The sequence below is a fragment of the Mustela lutreola genome, chromosome 3, assembly GCF_030435805.1.
Source record: "Mustela lutreola isolate mMusLut2 chromosome 3, mMusLut2.pri, whole genome shotgun sequence".
Classification (NCBI taxonomy): Eukaryota; Metazoa; Chordata; class Mammalia; order Carnivora; family Mustelidae; genus Mustela; species Mustela lutreola.
This window is the reverse complement of record NC_081292.1, coordinates 101,470,765-101,495,357: the sequence shown is the minus strand read 5'-3', so window position 1 is coordinate 101,495,357 and position 24,593 is coordinate 101,470,765. Positions and strand designations below refer to the sequence as shown.

At 35.8% G+C, this 24,593-nt stretch overlaps 2 protein-coding genes across 2 annotated transcripts in view; one reads left to right on the top strand and one right to left on the bottom strand.

Moving 5' to 3' along the window:
• Positions 1-8,364: 8,364 nt before the first annotated feature.
• Positions 8,365-10,154, bottom strand: LOC131826903 (glycolipid transfer protein). Its single transcript, XM_059166596.1, has one exon. The coding sequence runs from the start codon at positions 10,034-10,036 to the stop codon at positions 9,407-9,409; it is 630 nt and encodes a 209-aa protein (XP_059022579.1). The 5' UTR covers positions 10,037-10,154; the 3' UTR covers positions 8,365-9,406.
• LOC131827899 (heme oxygenase 2-like) overlaps positions 10,059-24,593 on the top strand; it is a 125,176-nt gene continuing 110,641 nt past the window's right edge. Inside the window, 1 exon segment of the mRNA XM_059168862.1 lies at positions 10,059-10,162. Coding sequence (XP_059024845.1) covers positions 10,059-10,162 — 104 coding nt within the window.

The window sequence follows — 24,593 nt, the reverse complement described above, 5'->3', positions numbered from 1 at the left end:
TGGTTGTGGAGACAAAGTGGTGACTTGTCAGTATATGAGCTACACAGGTGTACCAAACCTTCTTCCTACCTGGTGACCTTGTGTCCCTTATGAGTTGTTAGCCATAGTGGTTACCTCTGTAAGGAATGCTTTTATGCTGATCTACCTCTTTCCATGGTGCTGAGGTCCAATCCCTAAGCCTTCTCTCATTTCGCACATAGACTGGCTATGCTCTGTTTACCATACAGACTTTCCCACTGGAGAGTGTGGGAGGACAGCAAGTTACCCAGACTTCCACCTTCCCAGACTGCCTCCCTAGCACCTAGCACACTACGGGGCATGTAGGAGATGCTCAGCCATGTTCATTAGACACATGTCAGGGTTCCTGGGTGGTACAGTCGGTTGAGCATCTGACTCTTGGTTTGGCTCAGGTCATGATCTCAGGGTCCTGGGATTGAGCACCATGTTGGGCTAAGTCTCAGGGCAGAGTCTACTTGGGACTCTTTCTCCCTCTCATTTTGCCTCAGCCCCAAATAAATACATAAAATTTTAACAAATAAACAAACATTTCCATAAAAGCAAGCCCCCATCTTCTCTTTGCTATGACATAAGCACAGGACACATATTGCAAATGCACTCACATTTGGTTTTGCCTGTTTAAATGCTTTTAGCCTCAGCTTCTCTCTGGCCTTTGGAAAGTCAGACAACCCGATGACAATATCAGCACCTTTTCTGGCTGGTATCCCTAAGATTCTATATGATCAATGACTATGTGATCCTGTAGGTGACATCATGATTATCATGCCAATGTTAGGATTACAAACCAGTATGTGATTCTGATTTATTGTTAATATCTCAATATTCAATTTGAAACAGAAGAAAGCACCAGAGACATAGCTTTAAATGAAATCTTCTTATGTGATTTATATGGAAAAAGAGTATCAGATGAATTATTTATCATCGCAAAATAAAATAATTCAACCATTAATAATTATGGTAAGAGCTGTTAGATTTATGTACTGGAATCATTACTAAGAACTTTGAAATCATTACAAATGAGGAGAAATATTGACAGTTAAATACATTATATCTATTAAAACTGTTGAGAATTTATGCTAACCAGATAACTTTAGGAAGAACATTTTGTTCTTTTTGAACTAACAAATATTTCTGTAAAAACTTAAAAACATAGGGTAGAAAAATAATAAATAATTGTGTAATTTAACACATGTGGAATTAAATAGCAAATTAGATTTATAACTTAACCAAAATTGCCATTAGGAGCTGTATTTTGATTGTTATCATTTGATTTTATGTAAACCAAGAGTCAATTAAAAGAAAGCTGCTTGAGAATTTTTATCATAAACAAAATACCTATTGATTTTCCCTAAAATTTCACTATTTCTAAAAGTTCCACACTCATTTATAACAATACATATGGTAAATCATGCTTATAAATTTGAGTCTAAGTATTTAAATAAAAAGGTCAATGAAATAATTATTAAAGAACTGTCAACCACTTTCAACAAAGACAAATGATTTTTTTAGTTTCCTCAAGTTATAAATCCCAGGGAACACATCTTCCTAGAAAATATGCTAGTAAAACAATGCTTTTGTCTAATGATAATATACTGTGCACAAAAATCAAGGGATTTATTCAATGTACTACTTCTGTTTAATCAGATATTTGAGAGAAAAACAATGAAAAGTCTTTTTTTCAAAAAACTCTGGAGCAAATTAAAGATTATACTTTGTGATCTATTTCCTTGGCAAAAGATGTCAGGATCTCAGGCAACTAGCAACATAGTAACTATTTGAGGAAATGCTTTAGAATTTCTTCTAAACTGACAGATAAATGTGCCATGCAATGATACTAACAAGGTGTTCTGAGTAAATTTTATATTAACATATAATGTAGTATTTGCTTCGGGGGTACAAGTCTGTGAATCATCAGTCTTACACAATTCACAGCACTCACCATAGCACATACCCTCCCCAATGTCTATAACCCAGCTACCCTATCCCTCCCCCGCCACCCCCCAGCAAACCTCAGTTTGTTTCCTGAGATTAAGAGTCTCTTATGGTTTTTCTCCCTCTCAGGTCCCATCTTGTTTCATTGTTTTTCTCCCTACCCTCCAGGACCCCTCGCCCTGGTTCTGAGTAATTTAAGAATTCTAAGGATACAGTGTCTTCATCACATTTTTCTTTGTGTATTTAATACCATTAACATTAAAGAAATACTGAACATAAGTAAATACATATGTATGTTTGTGTGTGTGTGTAGTCATATTTATTGTTCTTCTTCAGTCAAAGACAAACTACATGATTTTTGACTTTCCACAACATATGCAAAATATTTAATCAATATGAAATGGAAGCAATTACATTTTAAAAAGGCTGTTTAAACAAAAGAAGCCTTAATATTTTACTGTGCAGATAACAATAATGCAGGGCTTGCAGGGAAAGAAGTTTATTTGCTGGAACCAGCTGAATAAGTAATCAAATTGTTGTGCTTCAAGACTGCAACTATTTCTTACACAAAATCTGCTGTAAAGATGTACAAATCATTCCACTCCAGGGAAGAGGCTGAAATTGGTGTCATACAATGAAAGCTGAGATGCAGATGGAAATTCAGAAGCGGTATTTGTGTGCCAATTACATTGCTCCGGATTCATTTCTAGATACAAGAATTAAGGACAGATTTGTTTCAAGTCACTATGAAGCAGCAATTGCACACACAGATATTACAAATAAAAAAAATGGGAGAATAACAGCACTAACTCTGCTTCTATAAATATTCACACACCATTTTTTTTCAAACAGTGCACAAAACTTTTAGGTGTGAAATGGTTTCAGTGAAATCCCATTAACTTCCACTGGCCAAATCTCTAAATCCAAGAGTTGAAAGTAAATTAATCTTTATGTGATTCAGTTATAATTAGAGAAGAATAGTTCCATGATTTGAAGGGCAGCATCATCATCTTCAGTGTCCTACAGCAGCAGAGCTGAACCATAAGAGTCAGAACCCCACTGACCTTAGTGGAAATGCCATTTAGTTTTGCACATGTACCATATAAACAGTGCAAAGCCATCTAGCCACTAACACTGTTGAGAACAGGTATCAAATTTTGATCACATGACATTAGCAATTGTAACAATAATGAAGTAACAATAACTTTATTGGGTAAAATTTAGAATTTGTACTTGTATTCCAAAAGCTTATTATTGGATAGTGATATGCAACTTTAGTCTTGGTCTTGGATTTGGCTAAATACTGATTTTAACACTTAGACATTAGGCATTCGATCAAAATATATATTCTTGTTTTTCCCTGTTTCTGATTCTCTTTCTAAAATTTGCTTGATGTAGATGAGGTCAAAGAAGGTAAACTATGTTCTTTTCAGTCCAACTCAGCAGTACCGTCTTTGACAATACTAGATTCTGTAATTGAAAATAAGTAACCTAAATAACAAAGGGAGCCTTTAGGGTATTGTCTGTTGTACCTCTCCTTCCGCCCAATTCCATTTGTACCTCTTGGCTTTTTTCTTTCCTAAATGACTCTCATGAACTTCATTGCTTTCTTGTTTTCAAATAAAAATATATTTGAAGACTTTTGAGCTATAAAAGGCAGGATGCTGTTTGGAAAAAAATTTGGAAAAGAAAAAAACATAATTCTGAAGATGTTATTTTTCTATCTAGGGATAATCATCTAACGACTTGAGTGCTTAACTTCCCATTACCAAACATACAGGCCCATAAATTATATCATGAGTGTTTACACAATTTGGATTTTATTTTCAGTTTGTATTAAATAATCAATATTATTCTATGTCTTTAAGTATTTCTCAAGCTGTCTTTTAATATTTGTAACCTATTCAAGTATGTGAATTTTTTTTTTTTTTTTGCTTTTCTAAACTAGGTAATGCTGTCAAGAATTTCTTTTTGCCAAAGACGAACAATTAAACTAGTAGTAACTCATGTATATATTTCTAAATTTTCCATTAGATGTAAAGATAAAAGTGGAATCAAAGGATATGCACTTTCGAAATTATACTTATGGCTCTTCTCATTTTATTTTACATTTTGTGCATCACCGAAAGTACACTAGATTGCTTAGTTCATTACCTTCCAACATTAAAAAAATAATATTTCCTATTACTATTCTTTCTTTTTTTTCTTCTGTCTTTGCCTTATGGTTAATAGAAATTAATTTAGACTTTGTAAATCTCTCTCATGTTGTTCAGGTCCATAGCAGGCACTTGGATTTTATTTAGTGATGAAATGTTAATCGCATTTTGTATTAGTTGGGGTTTAAGAGGGAATGAATTAAGGAATTGGCCATGTGACTGTGGATACTTGCAAATGTAAAATCTGCAAGGTAGGCCACCAAGCTGAAGACCCAGGAAAGAACTGATGTTCCAGCTTAAGTTTGAAAGCAGTCTGGAGGCAGAATTCCCTCTTCCTTAAGTAACCTTGGTCTTGTTCTCTTAATACCTTTAGCTGGTTGGATGATGCCCACCCACATTATGGAAAGTAAGCTGCATTCATCAAAGGCTCAAAGATTTAACTATTAACTCCATTAAAAAAATACACCTTCATAACAACATGCAAACTGGTATTTGGCCAAGTATCTAGGTACCATGACCTGGTCAAGTTGCCACATAAAATTAATGTTCCAAATAAGTCAATTGGAAAATTGTTCCAAAAAAATCAAACTCAGAATGAAAATTAAAGCAAACAAACACACACACAACACTATAATTAATTTAATCAAGCTACTAAGAAAACCATCTCTGATATTTCTTTGAGAGAAGAACTTGAAAACTTAGCTATGGGGATATGACAAATACCAGTGACCACCTAATGAAGCCTCTCTATTCCAGAAAGGTCCTTATGAACCAACATCATCTTAAGATATAATACAGCCAGACTACATCTAATGACAATGTCATAAAACACTCGACGTCTTCCTCCTGAAATAGTATGGGCGAGAAACTAATTATCAACTCCAGGATCCTCAGTATAATGGAGGATTCTCATATCTACCTCTCAGAATTCTCTTGGCCTTTATATCACAGAAGGCCTCTAACACTGTATAGCACAGAGTCCACATTCAGCAAGTTGCAAGTCCCTCCCTCTCCACGTCACCATTCTTAAAACATTTGTTCCTTGATGTTGAGTCAGAATCAAGCAATATGATCATTCATTAAAAATTGGCCCAGGTCGGTTTCAACTTTGTGTGCTTGAGCCAAATAATTGGAGGAATATATTCCCAGTACATAGTAATATTCAAAAAGGTTAGGAATGTCTTTATCACCCTTTTCAACATGGAACAGACAGGGACTAACTGGATATTTTAACTAGATATTTTCTATTATGATAAAACATTATTATTATTATTATTTTAGAATATACCTAATGCTTGGCTACTGCTTAAACTGACTCTACATATTTATCCAATGATATGTGAATTATATATATGTATGTCTATGATACATATATAAAACTAATAAATACACTAATACATATTTTCATTATCCCATTGCCAGGTGAAATCACATGGTAGTTGTTTTAAATCTGTCTTCAAATCAAAACTTCATTCTAGAAACAATTTTCTCATCCCCCATTACAGGTGGAAGTATATTATCAGAAGGCCAACTTGAAATTTATAAGTGCAGTGTAAGCCAAGTAAATGGCAATTATTGACAGGGAAGAATTTTCATTGGAAAGAGGATTCAATATTTGACTTGAAGAATCAAAAACATGCTTCATTTATCTATTCTAGATTCACTGGAACATTTTACTGTTTGTCTCATGAAGAAGCTGATGTAAGCTACTGATTAACAGAGAACATTGAGGCTATCCTAATATTGTCTGAATACACTTATTTTAGAATATATGTGATTTTTTTTTTTTTTTTTTTTTTTAGATCACTTGCCTGTAGGTTAGTAAGGGGAAAGGAAAGTTCATATGTCCCTTAGGTGCTTAGAGCTCAGATTACTAATCTATCAAATGGGGATTCTAATACCCTTTTCCTGAAGCTTAACCAAGAGAAACAGTCACGGGGTTTGAGGTCTTCATGATGATATATTACTCTAAAAAGGAAAAATCAAATTAGGTTTGACTCTGACTGGCAGAAGAAAGAAGGAAAAAAATAACTTCGTTTAGCTGTTGGTGGCACTGACTTTAAAAATAACTAGAAATAGACAGATGATAATGATACATGATAGATAGATAATAGAGATAGGTAGATAGCTAGTGGAATGCATGGTTTTGCACAGAAACCAAGGAAGTTTAAAGATTATGAAACTGGTATATATCAGAAATTTGTAACATGTAGTACAAGAAAGTTCAAGGAAAAGAGAAAGTAGCAGGCAAGCAATAGCAGTGTCAGGATCTTAGCCAGGTTAGGAAGAAACACAGAGACTTCATAAAGAAAAGCTGGCTTGCTGAGTCTGGAGCCAGGTGGCAAGAAAGCAGATAAGCAGATGGTGCTATTGGCCAGAGAACAAATGAGGTATGAAGTGTTCTAAAGATCTAGAAAGCATATGTGAATTACAGGAAGGTATGTGTTCCATGCCTGGCTCCGTGTCTTATTTTGAATGCTTGTTTTAGGTTGTAGGTATCTTGAATGCCTTGCATGCTTTCCTGATTGTTGGCCATTTCTCTGCACAGTCATTGCTATGGAAAATGGTCCTGAGGCCTGTAAGTTTCTACTATTTGAAGGTGAATGCCCAGGGCTTTTTGCTTCTCCATTACTTCTTCATGCAGAGGCCTACAGTACAAAGATAGATTGCAGTTTCCTAGTTGCTGTCTGAGAAGCTATGTGACACCACCCAGAAATGTGGTTATGTGTGTCGGTAAGTAGTGTCATAGAAGACAAAAGGAAGTCAATGGATAAATTGCCTCTTCAGTGTTCCCTCCACTGGGTGGGCCTTAAACTTAGTTTTCCATGCACCTGTTAGAAGGCATGCTGTGTCTCTTGGTGAACTAATGTTTGCTTTACAACATACCATCTGGCATTCCTTTTTCTGTCCTATCATGCCTCACTTACATTTCCCTCATTTTTGCTGGTCTAGGGCTGCCCTTTGCAATAATGCTTTAGCACGTAAGTTTTATTTTGAGCTGTGTTTTCTGGAGAACTTGAACTAACACAATAGTTCTACAAATAGTACTAGAAAGCAAACACCGAGGATGAGGTTTTGAACTTGCATTGCCTACTCATCTGAGACCAATAAGATCCCATTCTTGGTGGGCACCAGAGTAATTATTATTCTAGCATGGAGTAGCCTCAAATTTACTAAAACTTTCACCATTGGTTAATTGAGACGAGAGGCAAGTGAAGGACACGTAATTGGGAGAACAAATACCTGTGATGTTTAATCAGCATGACATAACATATACCTAACTACTTCCTTTTCATAGCATTGGAGGCTTGCAAAAGAAAATTGATGGGCTTAGGGGAATTACTTGCCAATTTAAGGCACACTCTGAGAGTCAGAGCTCCTTGATGGTAGTCTAAAAAGAGGCCCTATCTTCAGCTTCAGAAAATGTTAAAAAATCAAGCCCAGACTCTTACTTTGAGGGTAGCTGGGTTTTAAAGGAGACAAAAATATGAAGCTTTATCTCCTTTATCAAAAACAGAGCCTGGATAGAAGAGTGAGATCCTTAGACTAGGAATAGGGACATTTTAGTGGATGAGTCCAGCATTATTGAGGTATAACTTAAATATAAAGCACTACACATTTTACAGTGCACAATTTCATAAATGCTGGCATATGCATAGACTTATGAAATCATCACTAAAGTCAAGAAAATAAACAAATATATCACCTTCAAAATTCTCCTTCTTTTGTGCCGCTTCCCTTCTGCTCCTTTGCTGTGCAATCACTGATTTGCTTTCTGTCAGAAAGCAAAAAAATTGTGTCTTCTAAAATTTTATACAAGTGAAATGAAACATTACGAACTTTGTTGGTTTTTTTTTTGGATGTGTCTTTTACTCAGTATAACTAGATTGGGATTCATCCATATTTTTATGTGTATCAATAATTCATTCGATCTTACTGCTGAGTAGTAGTCTATTGTACAGATATGCCACAACTTGTTTATACATTCACTTCTTGATTGATGCTAGAGTTGTTTCCAATTTGGGGCTATTATAAACAAAGTGTTATGAAAACTTATATACAAGGCATTGGATGGACACATGCATTTATTTTTCTTGAATAGATGCCAAGGGATGGAAAGACCAGGTCATATAGTAGGAATATGTTTAACTGGCTATCTTGTTTTGAAAGTAGTTGAAACAATCATAGATTTTTTTTCACTAACAGTGTAAGGGAATTGTAATTGCTTTACACTGTTGCTTAAACTTGGTATAGCTAATTTTTTTTTTTTATTCCAAAATAGAGATTTATTTATTAAGGATCATTTAGTTTCTCACATAAAAATCACCAAATGTTCCTCATTGGGTTTGGAACACACATCAGTTCCTCTGAGGTTGCTCTGTTTACCCCAACGCGTTAAAAAATACAGCTCTTTTTAGTGCCAGAAAGGATAGTTAAGGCAGTGAGGCGTTTTCCTGGGTCTCAGCAGATGGGAGGGTTTGCCCTCTCCCCTTTGAGAGAATACACATGGTCGGTAGTTTCTTAGGTTGGAAAAGCTGTCCCTGAAGAAAACTACTATGCAGAAGAATGCAAATAGTCATCTGTGGTCACTTATTTGTGCCTGATAGCTTTAAAATGCCCCCCCCCCCACTTGCCCATCAAAGGCTTGCTGGTTGGTTTCAGCTATAAAAACACTGTCTGGCCAAAGACAGTAAGAAAAAGCAGGATCGATAATGACAGTGTTGTGAGGTCGGGCCATACAAACCACATGAGAAGACACAACAGTTTGCTTTAAAAAAAAAAAAAAAAAAAAAAAAAAAAAAAAAAAAAAAAAAAAAAAAAAGCCCACTGCAGGGGCCCTGTGTAATTTCAAATCAAACTTCTCATGGTCCTTAAAACACCCAAAACATCATTTGGTCAGATCCTAAGGACATGTGCTTCTTTTTCAAGTGAGGTGTATGACACACAGCTCCCCGCAGAGTTATGCTCTGCATGCGGAGGAAGAAAAAGAAAAAGGGAAAAAAAAACACCCCTTAGGACTTGATTAGAAACATTAATTGATTTTTACCACACTGAAATGGAGGGATGGAAGTCAGTCTGTGCTGTTGTGAAATTCAAAGGGGATTCGGAAGTAGGACTGTTATATATTGCTCCATTAGGATAACCCCCCAAAATGACTTTTTAAAAAATGAAAACCAGGGCTTGCCGTCCCCTGTAGGCCTCCACTGGCCTCTGGGCAGCTCCAGGGGTGGCCTGCGGGCTTGCTTCACATTGATTCGGGTTCACCAGGTGCTGTGAGGGGTCCCCTGCCCCGGTCGCATCTACACCTTGTAGTTGAGCTCGGCGTTCATCTTGGTGTACATCTCGTAGATGACGTCAATGGTGGCCGTGTAGTTGACCAGGAAGAGGCGGACCTTCTCCAGGCACTCCTCCTCCGTCACGTTCTGCCCCTTGGAGAGTGCTTTCAGGAAGTCGGACTTGTAGGGAGCCGCATACAGCGCTGCCTGGAAGATCTTCTGCACGATCCAGCCATGGTACTTCTTAAGGGCCATCTCATAGGCCTTGGTGGCGTTGACGCGGATGAGGTTGGGGTGATTCTCATCCCTCTCCCCGTCACAGATGCTCTGGAGGAAGACCTGGATGAAGCGGAGGCCTCTTTTCAGCCACATGAGCGCCAGTGTGGCTCCCACTTTGGGCCACTCTGCTCCATACATTTCCTTCTCCACCTCCAGGATATTCTGCAGGGTCCGGAACTTGGCTGGGTTGGTGTCATAAACCGCCTTGATTTTCGTGATGTTGCCGCTTATGTCTGCCTTGATGGGAGTAAACACTGGGGACCCAAGGCAATCGAAGAAGGGCGGCAGGTGGGACACCGCCTCCAGGAAGGGCCCCGTCTCGATCTGCTTGTCCGCCGGCAGCGGCTTCAGCAGGTGCTCCGCCAGCAGCGCCATTTCGGGGTCGAGGCCGGCGGTGATGCCCCAGCCGGCGCCGCGGGCGTCCACGCCGCCCCCCGGGCCGCCGCCGTCAGCGCTGGGGCCGTCACTGCCGCCCGCCGCAGACTCCGGGGACTCCAGCCGGTATAGCTAATTTTTAATGTTACATATTCTATTGGAGTATAATGGAATATCACTGTTATAATTTGCATTTCTTTAAAGATGATGATTTTGAATATTTCTTGTGTGGTTATTTGATATAGCATATCTTTTTTGGTAAAAAATATTTTTAAACCTTTTGTCTTTTTTTTTTTTTAAATTCAATTTTATTTATTTATTTGAGAGAGAGACAGAGTGAGAGAGCATGAGAGGGGAGGTCAGAGGGAAAAGCAGATTCCCCATGGAGCTGGGAGCCTGATGTGGGACTCAGTCCCAGAACTCCCAGATCATGACCTGAGCTGAAGGCAGTTGCTTAACCAACTGAGCCACCCACGTGCCCCTTTTTGTCTTTTTTTTTTTTGGCTTGTTTTCTTACTACTGAGTTTAATTTTTTTATATATTTTGGATGCAAGACATTTATTTAATATATGATATGTATATATCTTCACCCTGTCTTTTGCTTGTCTTTTCTTTCTCTTAACAGTGTATTTTCAAGAGAAAAAAATACTCATTTTTATGAAGTCAAATTTTTATTTTTATTATTTTTTTATTTTATAGGCAGTGATTTTGATGTTAGAACTAAAAAATTATTGCCTAAGTCAAGATTACAAACATTTACTCATATATTTTCCTTTAATAATAAAGTTTAAGGTTTTTATTTAGGGCTATGATACATTTTGAGTTAATTTGTTATATGGTCAAAATTAAGGATCATTTATTTTTCTTGTTTTTTAAGGATCAATTTTTTTTTCTTATATTTAAAAGATTTTTTTAATGGAATAGTCAATTATTTCAACTATGTGGAAAAGAGTATTAGGTAATGGAATGACATTTTTCCTTTAACAAAAGTAAATTGATTTTATAAATGTATTTCTTCACTTTCCTCCTATTTCAATGATCTATTCAAATAGCTTGATGCCAATATAACACTGTCTTGATTCTCACAGTTTTATAATGTGTTGAAGTTAAAGTAATCTTTCCAGTTTTGCCCTTTTTTATTACAATATATATATGTTTTGGTCCTTCACATTTCTGTAAGAATTTTCTTAACTTCTCAATTTTTATAACAAAATTCCACCAGGACACTGATATCCTGTTGAATTTACAAATTCATTTGAGGAGGTTTGACATCTTAAAAATATTAGTTCTTTCATCATTGAAAACAGTCTATCTCTCTATTTACTTATGTCTTTTAAAATTTATCTCACCATTATGTTTTAGTTTTCATTGTACTTGTCTTAAAGGTCATTTATCATATTTATCCCTATTATTTCATAGTTTTGATAGTGTTGTAAACACTGTTCTGTTTTTTTTCTTTTACTTTAAATTTCTGGTTGATTGTTGGGTTTTGTAAAACTGCATTTGTTTTTGTTTAATCTAGGATTCTCTACACAAACTAAAATTCAGTTACTTTTTCTACTAGGACTTTTTTTTTGTAAATTTCATAGGATTTTCCTCATAAATGATCATGTTATTTATGAGCTAAAACAGTCATATCTTTTTTATTTGAATGCCTTTCATCTGTTTTCTTTCTTTACTGTTATTGTTATCATTATTTTTGTCTTATTGCAATGGCTAGAAAGTTCAACACTAGGCTAAGTCAAAGTAGTGAGAGGAGAAATTTGTACTTTCATTATGGAAGTATAATGTTAGCTTACAGACTTTTCATAAAAGACCTTTTTCTAGTTGAAGAAATTTTTCTTCTTTTTATAGTTTGCTGAAATATTTTTATCAGGAATGGAAGTTGAATTTTGACAAATGATATTCCTGCATATGTTGAGATAAGTTTTGTTAATATTGTGAAGAAGAGTGATATGTTTTTGAATGTTATATCAGTCCTGCAGCTCCAAGATAACCCTCAGTTGCTGGTGGTGTTATTATCTTTCTACAAATAGCTGTATTCAACTGGATAGATTTTGTTAAGAATTTTTAAATTTGTGCTCTTGAGTACTTTGAACTTGATACCAATATGTAGTTTATTTGTTTTAGTATCAGAATTATGCTGACCTCATGAAACAATTGAGAAGTCTTTTTTTTTGAAAGATTATTTTTATACTTTTATTTTTTATTAACATATAGTGTATTATTTACCCCAGGGGTACAGGTCTGTGAATCATCAAGCTTACATATTTCATACCACTCACCATAGCACATAACCTCCCCAATGTCCATAAACAAGATTTTTGTTGAAAAAGAATTATTATGCTTTTAATATTTAGTTGTATTTTGTAGTGAACACTTTTAGGGTTGGAGTTTTCTTTGTTGAAAAGTTCAACTTACAAACTCAGTTTTTTTAACTGATTTGGGACAATTCAAGTTATCCCTTACTCTTCATGAGTTTTGCTAGTTAATGGCTTTTAAAAAATTCATTAATTTATGTAAGTTTGGACTTTATTGACATTAAAATATTCAAAACTCATAACGATGTAGTTGCAGAAGAAATGTGCCTCAACATAATCAAAGTCATATATGACAAACCCACAGATGACTTGATATTCTTTGGTGAAAACTGAAAGTTTTTCCTCTAAGATAAGAAACAAGACACAAGTGGCCATTTCCATCACTTTTACTCAACAGTATTGGAAATCCTAGCCAGAACAATTAGGGAAGGGGAAAAAAAAAAAAAAAAGAAAAAGAAAAAGAAAAAGACGTCAAAGTTGGAAAAAAAGAAATTAAAAAAAAATCATAATTTCCAAATGGTGTGATATTATATATAGAAACCCTAATACTCCACTGAAATACTGTTACAACTAATAAATGGACTCATTAAAGTTATAGGATACAAAATCTTACTAGAAAAATTTGTTGCATTTTTATACATTAGTAATGAGTTATCAGAAAGAAAATTTAAGAAAGTAATCTCACTTAGAATTGCATATAAATTACTTAGAAATGAATTTGGACAAAGATCTGTACACTGAAAACTATGACTTTGATGACAGAAATTAAAGAAGACACAAATAAACGGAAAAGAAGTATTTAGAACTCAAGGATTGGAAGAACTAGAGTGAGTGCAATCACTATCAAATTTCCTATGGCATTTTTCACAGAAATAAAACAAAACAATTCTAAAATTTCTATGAAAACAAAAAAGACCGCCAAGTAGAGCAACCTTGAGAAAGAACAAAGCTGGATACATCACACATCCTGAGGCTTCAAACTATAGCATAAAGCCATATTAATCAAAACAGTATGTACTGGCATAGAAACAGATACATTGATTGATAGAATATAGAGTCCAGAACTAAACCCATGCATATACATTCAATTAATTAATGTCACAAGAGCCAAGAATATACAATTGGAAAAGGACAGTATCTTCAATAAATTGTGTTAAGAAAGCTGGACAGCCACATGCAAGGAATGAAACCTCTATCTTATGTCATATAAAAAAATTAACTGAAAATGAATTAAAGCCTTGAATTTAGGATCTGAAACCATAAACTTCCTATAAGAAAATGTAATCACTAAGCTCCTGACATTGGTCTTGGCAATGAGTTTTTGGATGCGACACCCAAAGCAAAGGCAACAAAAACAAAAATAAACAAGTAGGAGTACATCAAACCAAGAAGTTTCTGGATAGCAAAGGAAATCATCAACAAAATGAAAAGGCAGCATACTGAATAGACATAAATATTTGTAAATCATATGTCTGATAAGTGGTCAATATCCAAAACATATAAAGAACTCATACAACTCAGTGCAACTCAATACATACAACTCAAACAATGCAATTTAAAAATAAACAGAGGATCTGAATAGACTTTTTTTTTTCCCAAAAAAGACATACAGATAACCCAAAGGTAATGAAAAATGTGCTCAACATCACTGATTATTGGGGAAATGCAAATCAAAACCACAATGAGATATTACCTCACATTAGTAAGATGTGAGATTCCTTCTCTCTCCTCCTCCTTCCCTCTCTTTCTCTCTCTCACTCTCTCAAAATAAAATAAAATAAAATAATAAAATATAAAACAAAGAAATTAAAAATAGAATTATCATATGACCCAGCAATTCCTCTTATGTATATTTATCCAAAGGAAATGAAAGCACTCATTCAAAATAAAACCTATGAAACCTCAATTATGACTGCACTATTATTTATAACAGGAAAAACATGGAAAGAACCTAACTACCCATCAATGGATGAATGGATAAATATGTGAGATACACACACACAGAGATACACATACACACACACACACAGACACAAACACACATACACACATAGAGAGCTGAATATTACTCAGCCAGAAAAAAAGAAGAAAATCTTACCATTTGTGACAATATGGATGACCTTGAGGACATCAGCCTAAGTGAAATGACTCAGACAGAAATAGACAGTCACTACATGATCTGCTTTATATGTGGAATCTTTAAAAAAAAAAAAAAGGTGGAGGCACATGGGTGGCTCAGTCAGTTAAGCATCCAAATCTTGATCTGAGCTTACATCTTGATCTCAGGGTTCTGAGTTTGAGACCCATGTTGAACTCCAAGTTGGACAGGTAACCTACTTTAGAAAAAAAAGAAAGAAACTAAACCCATACGTGCAGTATAGTGATTATAGTTAATACTGTGTTGTAAATTTGGAAATTGCTGAGAGTAGATCTTAAAATTTCTCATCACCCCATGAAAAAAATTTTGACTTCATATAGTAATGGATGATAACTAGGATTATTGTGGAGATCATTTTGCAAAATATTGAATCATTATGTTTTACACCAGAAACTATCATAATGTTATATGTCAATTATAACTCAATTAAAAATATTTATTGGGGATCTAATTTAAACCAGCCACTTCTCTGTGTTCTGGTTTTAAAAAAATCTTCTTTCCCCATATCTATGAGGAATCACTTTATCTTTAAATAATTTTTTTCAAAATGTTAATTATTAAACTGGTTATGGGGTACATGGAGAGTCTCTGTAATATTCTTGTAACTTTTCTGTAAATATAAAACCTATTATAAAATATTATTTATTAAATTTTTAAAAATTCAAAATAGTCCCTTATTGTCATTTTAATACCTTTAGAATTTCTCATGATATCAGCTCTTTAATTCTTGATGTTAAAAATCTGTGTCTTCTCTCTTTTCCCTGATCAGTGTGAGTAAGGTTATCAATTTATTAAACTTAGCAAAGAACCAGCTTTTGGATTCAATAGTTTTTTGTTTTTTTGTGAGTTTTTTGGACTATTTGTCTGTCTTCTATTTCATTGGTTTCTACTCTGATAGGTATATATTTTCTTCTCCTTTCTTGAGATTTTATTTATTATTCTTTTTGCAGTTTCCTATAGTAGAAGTGAGGGCCATTATTTGGAAACACTGTTTTTGAATATTGTGTTTAATTAAGTGCAATAAACTTCGCACTTGACTGGAAAAGTTTTGCTTTACCTGAATCCCATTAATTTTGACATGATTTGTTTTATAATTTATTTCAAATAATTTCTAATTTCTCCTTTTTTAAAGATTTATTTATTTATTTGAGAAAGTGCACGAGACAGCATGAGCAGGAGAATCTCAAGCAGACTCTACACGGAGCACAGAGCCCAATGTAGGGTTTGATTCCAGGACACTAAAATCATGACTCCAGTTGAAACCAACAATCAATGCTCAACTGACTACCACCAAGGCACTCCTCTAATTTCTATTTTGAATGTAACTTTGTACCATACATTATTTAGAAGTGGTTTTTATTTAGGAACTTTCCAGATATCTTTCCATTATTGATTTTTAATTGAATTCCATATCAATTAAAAAACAAAACTTTAGAGGGGAGGAGTCAAGATGGCAGAGAAGTAGTAGGCTAAGACTACTTCAGCTAGCCAGAGATCAGCTAGATAGCTTATCTAAAGATTGCAAACACCTGAAAATCCATCAGCAGATCAAAGAGAAGAAAAACAGCAATTCTGGAAACAGAAAAACAACCACTTTCTGAAAGGTAGGACCTGCAGAGAAGTGAATTCAAAGCAATGGGAAGATAGACCCCGGGGGGGAGGGGCCGGCTCCCGGCAAGCAGCAGAGCAACGGAGCACAAAATCAGGACTTTTAAAGTCTGTTCCGCTGAGGGACATCGCTCCAGAGGCTAAACCGGGGCGAAGCCCACGTGGGGTCAGTGTGGCCTCAGGTCCTGCAGGGTCACAGAAGGATCGGGGGTATCTGAGTGTCACAGAGCTTGCGCGTATTGGAACAGGAAAGCCGGCTACAGAGACAGAGCCGACACTAAGCTCACAGCTCGGGGTTACCTTGAACCGGTCGCAGGCTCAGGGAGCTTGGAACGCGGCCGGAGGTCAGGCAGACAGGAGTAACTGGGCGCTGTTCTCTGAGGGCGCACTGAGGAGTGGGGCCCCCGGGCTCTCGGCTCCTGTGGGCCGGAGACCAGGAGGCCGCCATTTGTATTCCCGTCCTCCAGAACTCTACGAAAAGCACTCAGGGAACAAAAGCTCCTGAAAGCAAACCCGAGCGGATTACTCACCCCGGCCCCTGGTAAGGGCGGTACAATTCTGCCTGGGGCAAAGACACTTGAGAATCACTACACCAGGCCCCTCCCCCAGAAGATGAACAAGAAACCCAGCTAAGACCAAGTTCACCTACCAAGGAGTGCAGTTCCAATACCAAGGAGAGCAGCAGAATTCCAGAGGAGGAGAAAGCAAAGCATGGAACTCATGGCTTTCTCCCTATGATTTTTCTTTCTTTTCTTTTTTTTTTTCTTTTTCCCCTGTGATTCTTTTAGTCATGCAGTTAATTTAATTTTTTTCTTTTTCATTTTTTTTTCGCTTCTTCTTTTAAAATTTTTTTAAACTTTTACCCTGTTCTTTTTTAATGTTTTTTAACTAGTTTATCTAATATGTATATATTTTCCTTTTTATATTTTTCTTTATTCGTTTTCCTTTTTTAAATTCTTTTCTTTTTTTCTTTTTTTTTCTTTTTCCTTTCTTTCTTTTTGAACCTCTTTTTATCCCCTTTCTCCCCCCTCACGATTAGGGTTCTCTTCTGATTTGGTTAAACCATATTTTCCTGGGGTTGTTGCCTCACTTTTAGTATTTTACTTGCTCTTTCATATACTCTTATCTGGACAAAATGATAAGGCGGAAAAATTCACCACAAAAAAAAAGAACTAGAGGCAGTACCAAAGGCTAGGGACCTAATCAATAGAGACATTGGTAATATGTCAGATCTAGAGTTCAGAATGACAATTCTCAAGGTTCTAGCTGGGCTCGAAAAAGGCATGGAAGATATTAGAGAAACCCTCTCAAGAGATATAAAAGCCCTTTCTGGAGAAATAAAAGAAATAAAATCTAAACAAGTTGAAGTAAAAAAAGCTATTAATGGGGTGCAATAAAAAACGGAGGTTCTCACTGCTAGGATAAATGAGGCAGAAGAAAGAATTAGTGATATAGAATACCAAATGACAGAGAATAAAGAAGCTGAGCAAAAGAGGGACAAACAGCTACTGAACCACGAGGGGAGAATTTGAGAGATAAGTGACACCATAAGACGAAACAACATTAGAATAATTGGGATTCCAGAAGAAGAACAAAGAGAGAGGGGAGCAGAAGGTACACTGGAGAGAATTATGGGGGAGAATTTCCCCAATATGGCAAAGGGAACGAGCATCAAGATTCAGGAGATTCAGAGAACTCCCCTCAAAATCAATAAGAATAGGCCCACACCCCATCACCTTATAGTAAAATTTGCAAGTCTCAGTGACAAAGAGAAAATCCTGAAAGCAGCCCGGGAAAAGAAGTCTGTAACATACAATGGCAAAAATATTAGATTGGCAGCTGACTTATCCACAGAGACCTGGCAGGCCAGAAAGAGCTGGCATGATATTTTCAGAGCACTAAATGAGAAAAACATGCAGCCAAGAATACTATATCCAGCTAGGCTATCATTGAAAATAGAAGGAGAGATTAAAAGCTTCCAGGACAAACAAAAACTGAAAGAATTTGCAAACACCAAACAAGCTCTACAGGAATTATTGAAAGGGGTCCTCTAAGCAAAGAGAGAGCCTACAAGTGGTAGATCAGAAAGGAACAGAGACAATATACAGTAACAGTCACATTGCAGGCAATACAATGGCACTAAATTCATATCTCTCAATAGTTACCCTGAATGTTAATGGGCTAAATGACTCAATAAAAAGACACAGGGTATCAGAATGGATAAAAAAACAAAACCCATCTATATGTTGCCTCCAAGAAACTCATTTTAAGCCCGAAGACACCTCCAGATTTAAAGTGAGGGGGTGGAAAAGAATTTACCATGCTAATGGACATCAGAAGAAAGCAAGAGTGGCAATCCTTATATCAGATCAATTAGACTTTAAGCCAAAGACTATAATAAGAGATGAGGAAGGACACTATATCATACTCAAAGTGTCTGTCCAACAAGAAGATCTAACAATTTTAAATATCTATGCCCCCAACGTGGGAACAGCCAACTATATAAAACAATTAATAACAAAATCAAAGAAACACATAGACAATAATACAATAATAGTAGGGGACTCTAACACTCCCGTCACTGAAATGGACAGATCATCCAAGCAAAAGATCAGCAAGGAAATAAAGGCCTTAAATGACACACTGGACCAGATGGACGTCACAGATATATTCAGAACATTTCATCCCAAAGCAACAGAATACACATTCTTCTCTAGTGCACATGGAACATTCTCCAGAATAGATCACATCCTCGGTCCTAAATCAGGACTCAACCGGTATCAAAGGATTGGGATCATTCCCTGCATATTTTCAGACCACAATGCTCTGAAGCAAGAACTCAACCACAAGAGGAAGTTTGGAAAGAACCCAAATACATGGAGACTAAACAGCATCCTTCTAAAGAATGAATGGGACAACCGGGAAATTATAGAAGAATTGAAAAAAATCATGGAAACAAATGATAATGAAAATACAACAGTTCAAAATCTGTGGGACACAACAAAGGCAGTCCTGAGAGGAAAATATATAGCAGTACAAGCTTTCCTCAAGACAAAAGAAAGGTCTCAGGTACACAAGCTAAGCCTACACCTAAAGGAGCTGGAGAAAGAACAAGAAAGAAACCCTAAGCCCAGCAGGAGAAGAGAAATCATAAAGATCAGAGCAGAAATCAATGAAAGAGAAACCAAAAAGACAATAGAGCAAATCAACGAAACTAGGAGCTGGTTCTTTGAATGAATTAATAAAATTGATAAACCCCTGGCCAGACTTATCAAAAAGAAAAGAGAAAGGACCCCAATAAATAAAATCATTAATGAAAGAGGAGAGATCACAACTAACACCAAAGAAATACAAACTATTATAAGAACATACTATGAGCAACTCTACGCCAACAGATTTGACAATCTGGAAGAAATGGATGCATTCCTAGAAACATATAAACTACCACAACTGAACCAGGAAGAAGTAGAAAGCCTGAACAGACCCATAACCAGTAAGGAGATTGAAACAGTCATTAAAAATCTCCAAACAAACAAAAGCCCAGGGCCAGACGGCTTCCCGCGGGAATTCTAACAAACATTTAAAGAAGAACTAATTCCTATTCTCCTGAAAAAGTTCTAAAAAATAGAAATGGAAGGAAAACTTCCAAACTCATTGTATGAGGCCAGCGTCACCTTGATCCCAAAACCAGACAAGGATCCCATCAAAAAAGAGAACTACAGAACAATATCCTTGATGAACTCAGAGGCGAAAATTCTCACCAAAATACTGACCAAGAGGATTCAACAGTACATTAAAAGGATTATTCACCACGACCAAGTGGGATTTATTCCAGGGCTGAAGGTTGGTTCAACATCCACAAATCAATCAATGTGATACAACACATCAAGAAAAGAAAGAACAATAACCATACTCTCAATAGATGCTGAAAAAACTTTTGACAAAGTACAGCATCCCTTCCTGATCAAACTCTTCAAAGTGTAGGGATAGAGGGCACATACCTCAATATCATCAAAGCCATCTATGAAAAACCCACCGCAAATATCATTCTCAATGGAGAAAAACTGAAAGCTTTTCCGCTAAGGTCAGGAACACGGCAGGGATGTCCATTATCACCACTGCTATTCAACATCTTACTAGAGGTCCTAGCCTCAGCAATCAGACAACAAAAGGAAATTAAAGGCATCCAAATCGGCAAAGAAGAAGGCAAATTTTCACTCTTCGCAGATGATATGATACTATATGTGGAAAACCCAAAAGACTCCACTCCAAAACTGCTAGAACTTATACAGGAATTCAGTAAAGTGTCAGGATATAAAATCAATGCAGAGAAATAAGTTGCATTTCTCTACACCAACAACAAGACAGAAGAAAGAGAAATTAAGGAGTCCATCCCATTTACAATTGCACCCCAAACCATAAGATACCTAGGAATAAACCTAACCAAAGAGACACAGAATCTATACTCAGAAAACTATAAAGTACTCATGAAAGAAATTGAGGAAGACACAAAGAAATGGAAAAATGTTCCATGCTCCTGGATTGGAAGAATAAATATTGTGAAAATGTCTATGCTACCTAAAGCAATCTACACATTTAATACAATTCTTATCAAAGTACCATCCATCTTTTTCAAAGAAATGGAACAAATAATTCTAAAATTTATATGGAACCAGAAAAGACCTCGAATAGCCAAAGGGATATTGAAAAAGAAAGCCAACGTTGGTGGCATCACAATTCCGGACTTCAAGCTCTATTACAAAGCTATCATCATCAAGACAGCATGGTACTGGGTCAAAAACATACACGTAGATCAATGGAACAGAATAGAGAGCCCAGAAATAGACCCTCAACTCTATGGTCAACTAATCTTTGACAAAGCAGGAAAGAATGTCCAATGGAAAAAAGACAGCCTCTTCAATAAATGGTGTTGGGAAAATTGGACAGCCACATGCAGAAAAATGAAATTGGACCTTTTCCTTACCCCACACACGAAAATTGACTCAAAATGGATGAAGGACCTCAATGTGCAAAAGGAATCTATCAAAATCCTTGAGGAGAACACAGGCAGCAACCTCTTCGACCTCAGCTGCAGCAACATCTTCCTAAGGACAACGCCAAAGGCAAGGGAAGCAAGGGCAAAAATGAACTATGGGATTTCATCAAGATCAAAAGCTTTTGCACAGCAAAGGAAACAGTTAACAAAATCAAAAGACAACTGACAGAATGGGAGAAGATATTTGCAAACAACATATCAGATAAAGGACTAGTGTCCAGAATCTATAAAGAACTTAGCAAACTCAACACCCAAGGAACAAATAATCCCATCAAGAAATGGGCAGAGGACGTGAACAGACATTTCTTCAAAGAAGACATCCAGATGGCCAACAGACACATGAAAAAGTGCTCCATATCACTCGGCATCAGGGAAATACAAATCAAAACCACAATGAGATATCACCTCACACCAGTCAGAATGGCTAAAATCAACAAGTCAGGAAATGACAGATGCTGGCGAGGATGCGGAGAAAGGGGAACCCTCCTACACTGTTGGTGGGAATGCAAGCTGGTGCAGCCACTCTGGAAAACAGCATGGAGGTTCCTCAAAATGTTGAAAATAGAACTTCCCTATGACCCAGCAATTGCATTACTGGGTATTTACCCTAAAGATACAAACATATTGATCCAAAGGGGCACGTGCACCCGAATGTTTATAGCAGCAATGTCCACAACAGCCAAACTATGGAAAGAACCTAGATATCCATCAACAGATGAATGGATCAAGAAGAAGTGGTATATATACACAATGGAATACTATGCAGCCATCAAAAGAAATGAAATCTTGCCATTTGCGACAACATGGATGGAACTAGAGCGTATCATGCTTAGCGAAATAAGTCAAGCAGAGAAAGACAACTATCATTTGATTTCCCTGATATGAGGAAGTGGTGATGCAACATGGGGGCTTAAGTGGGTAGGAGAAGAATAAATTTAACAAGATGGGATTGGGAGGGAGACAAACCATAAGTGACTCTTAATCTTACAAAACAAACTGAGGGTTGCTGGGGGGAGGGGTGTTTGGTGAAGGGGGGTTGGCGTTATGGACATTGGGGAGGGTATGTGCTTTCGTGAGTGCTGTGAAGTGTGTAAATCTGGTGATTCACAGACCTGTACTCCTGGGGATAAAAATACATGTTTATAAAAAAATAAAAAAGTTAAAAAAAAAAACAGATAAGCAATGTCCTTAAAACAAAACAAAACAAAACAAAACAAAAAAACAAAAAAACTTTAGTTACTTTATTCTATTTAAATTATTGTAACTTATTTTGTTTCAACATATGATCAATAGGTCATATTTACATGATATAATATGATGTTATATGATAGAATAGGATATGATAGATCTTATCATTTGATAAATGATTTGTGTGAATATGAAAAGAATGTGTACTCTGTTGTTATTGGATGAAGTAATCTATAAGTGTAAATTTGATTAAGTTGGATAATCATGTTTTCAAGTTTTCTGAATCTAAACTGATTTATAAACACTTGCTTAATAAATTATTGAAACTATATGTTGACATCATTGCTATAATTGTCAATTTATTTATATCTCCTTACAGTTTTGTTAGTTCCTTATATATTTCAACATTCTATTATCATATGCATAAACATTTAACATTGTATGTGTTCTACAAAAATTGAACTTTTATCATTATGAAGTTCCCCTATTTATCCCTGCTAATGTATTTCCTTAATTATGTCTAATAGCAATATAGCTATATAAGCTTTTTCCTTAAGTTAGGGTTAGCATGACATATCTTTCTTCAACCTTTTACATTTTTCTATTTGTGTCTTCATATAAAAGTCGATTACATGTAGACGATATATAGATTTTATCTACTTTGACAATCTTTACCTTTGTAGTCTAGATTTGCATTTTGCTGATCATCAGTGATGTTAAGCATATTTCCATTATCTGTTAGTTATTTGGATGTCTTCTGTGGAAAAATGTCTATTCATGTCTTCTACCCATTTTTTTTTTTTTAAAGATTTATTTATTTATTTGACAGAGAGAGATTACAAGTAGGCAGAGAGGCAGGCAGAGAGAGAGAGGAGGAAGCAGGCTCCCTGCTGAGCAGAGAGCCCGATGCGGGACTCGATCCCAGGACCCTGAGATCATGACCTGAGCCGAAGGCAGCGGCTTAACCCACTGAGCCACCCAGGCGCCCCTCTTCTACCCATTTTTAACTGGATTATTTAACTGGATTATTTGTTTTTCTATTCTGTTTTAGTGAGCTATGTCTCTAATTTTGTGCCAGTACCATACTGTTTTGATTATTACAGTTTTGTGATATAACTTGAAATCTGGAACTATGATGCCTCCAGCTAGCATATCTCTTTTAATAGATATGTTAGAACAGAAGAAATGCTTAAAAATAACAATTTAAATTTCATTTGCAAAAATCTAGAAAAAGAGCAGCATATTAAACCTCAAGAAAATAGAAAAAAATACAAAAATAAAAGATGAAGTCATTGAAATTGAAAATTACTTATAAATATGGAAAATCATAAATTCCAAGAGGTGGTTATTTGACAAAATTAATAAAAGTGAATAGCTCCTAGTAAAACTGAGCAATAAAAGAAAGAAATGAAATGCAACTCTTTGTATCAATAATAGTTCAAAAAAGGGTACATCTGAAAATCTTGTGAAAAAAGATTTGAAAAATATTACATTAATAACTTACTAAATATTACAATGAGATGAAGAGATAACTATTCCTGTATGTTTAAGAAATGAAAAATATTGTTAAAAATATTCTTGCAATAAAATTATAGTTCCAGGTACCTTACCTGAGGAATTCTTCCAAACATATAAGAAAGATATATATTGGGCACATGGGTTGCTCAGTCATTATGTGTCTGTCTTTGGCTCAGATCATGCTCCCAGGGTCCTGGAATAGCGGCCCACATCTGGCTCCTTCCTCAGCGGGAGATTATCCCTCTCCCACTCCCCCTGCTTGTGTTCTCGCTCTGTCTCCCTCTGTCAAATAAATTTTTTAAAAAGGTATATATTTACATATAAATAAACACATAATTTTTAAAAAGGCATAACTAGGAAGCTGAGAGGAGGTAAAGTGAAATTATTTAACAAAACTGATTAATTAAAGAGAAAATGAGCATCGAGAAGGAAAAGCAAAAGAGGCAAATGGAAGAGAAATGGAAGAGTGTAGTCTCCAACCCAAATATATAGATAGTCATATTGAATGTAAGTAGACTAAGCAGTTAAATTAAATGTAGAGATTGTTCCATTGGTGAAGGAAAGATTTAATAATACATTTTTATTTAAACTGCACTTGAAATTTAAAAACAGCAATAGGTAAGAGTAAGCATATGGAAAAATTACACCATAGAAAGAGTAAGCATCAAAATAGTCATGCAGCATATTAGGTAGATGTCAAAACAAATA

What these genes read in the sequence shown, in the direction of transcription:
- LOC131826903 (XM_059166596.1), bottom strand. Translation starts at nt 10,036, where the DNA reads ATGGCGCTGCTGGCGGAGCACCTGCTGAAGCCGCTGCCGGCGGACAAG.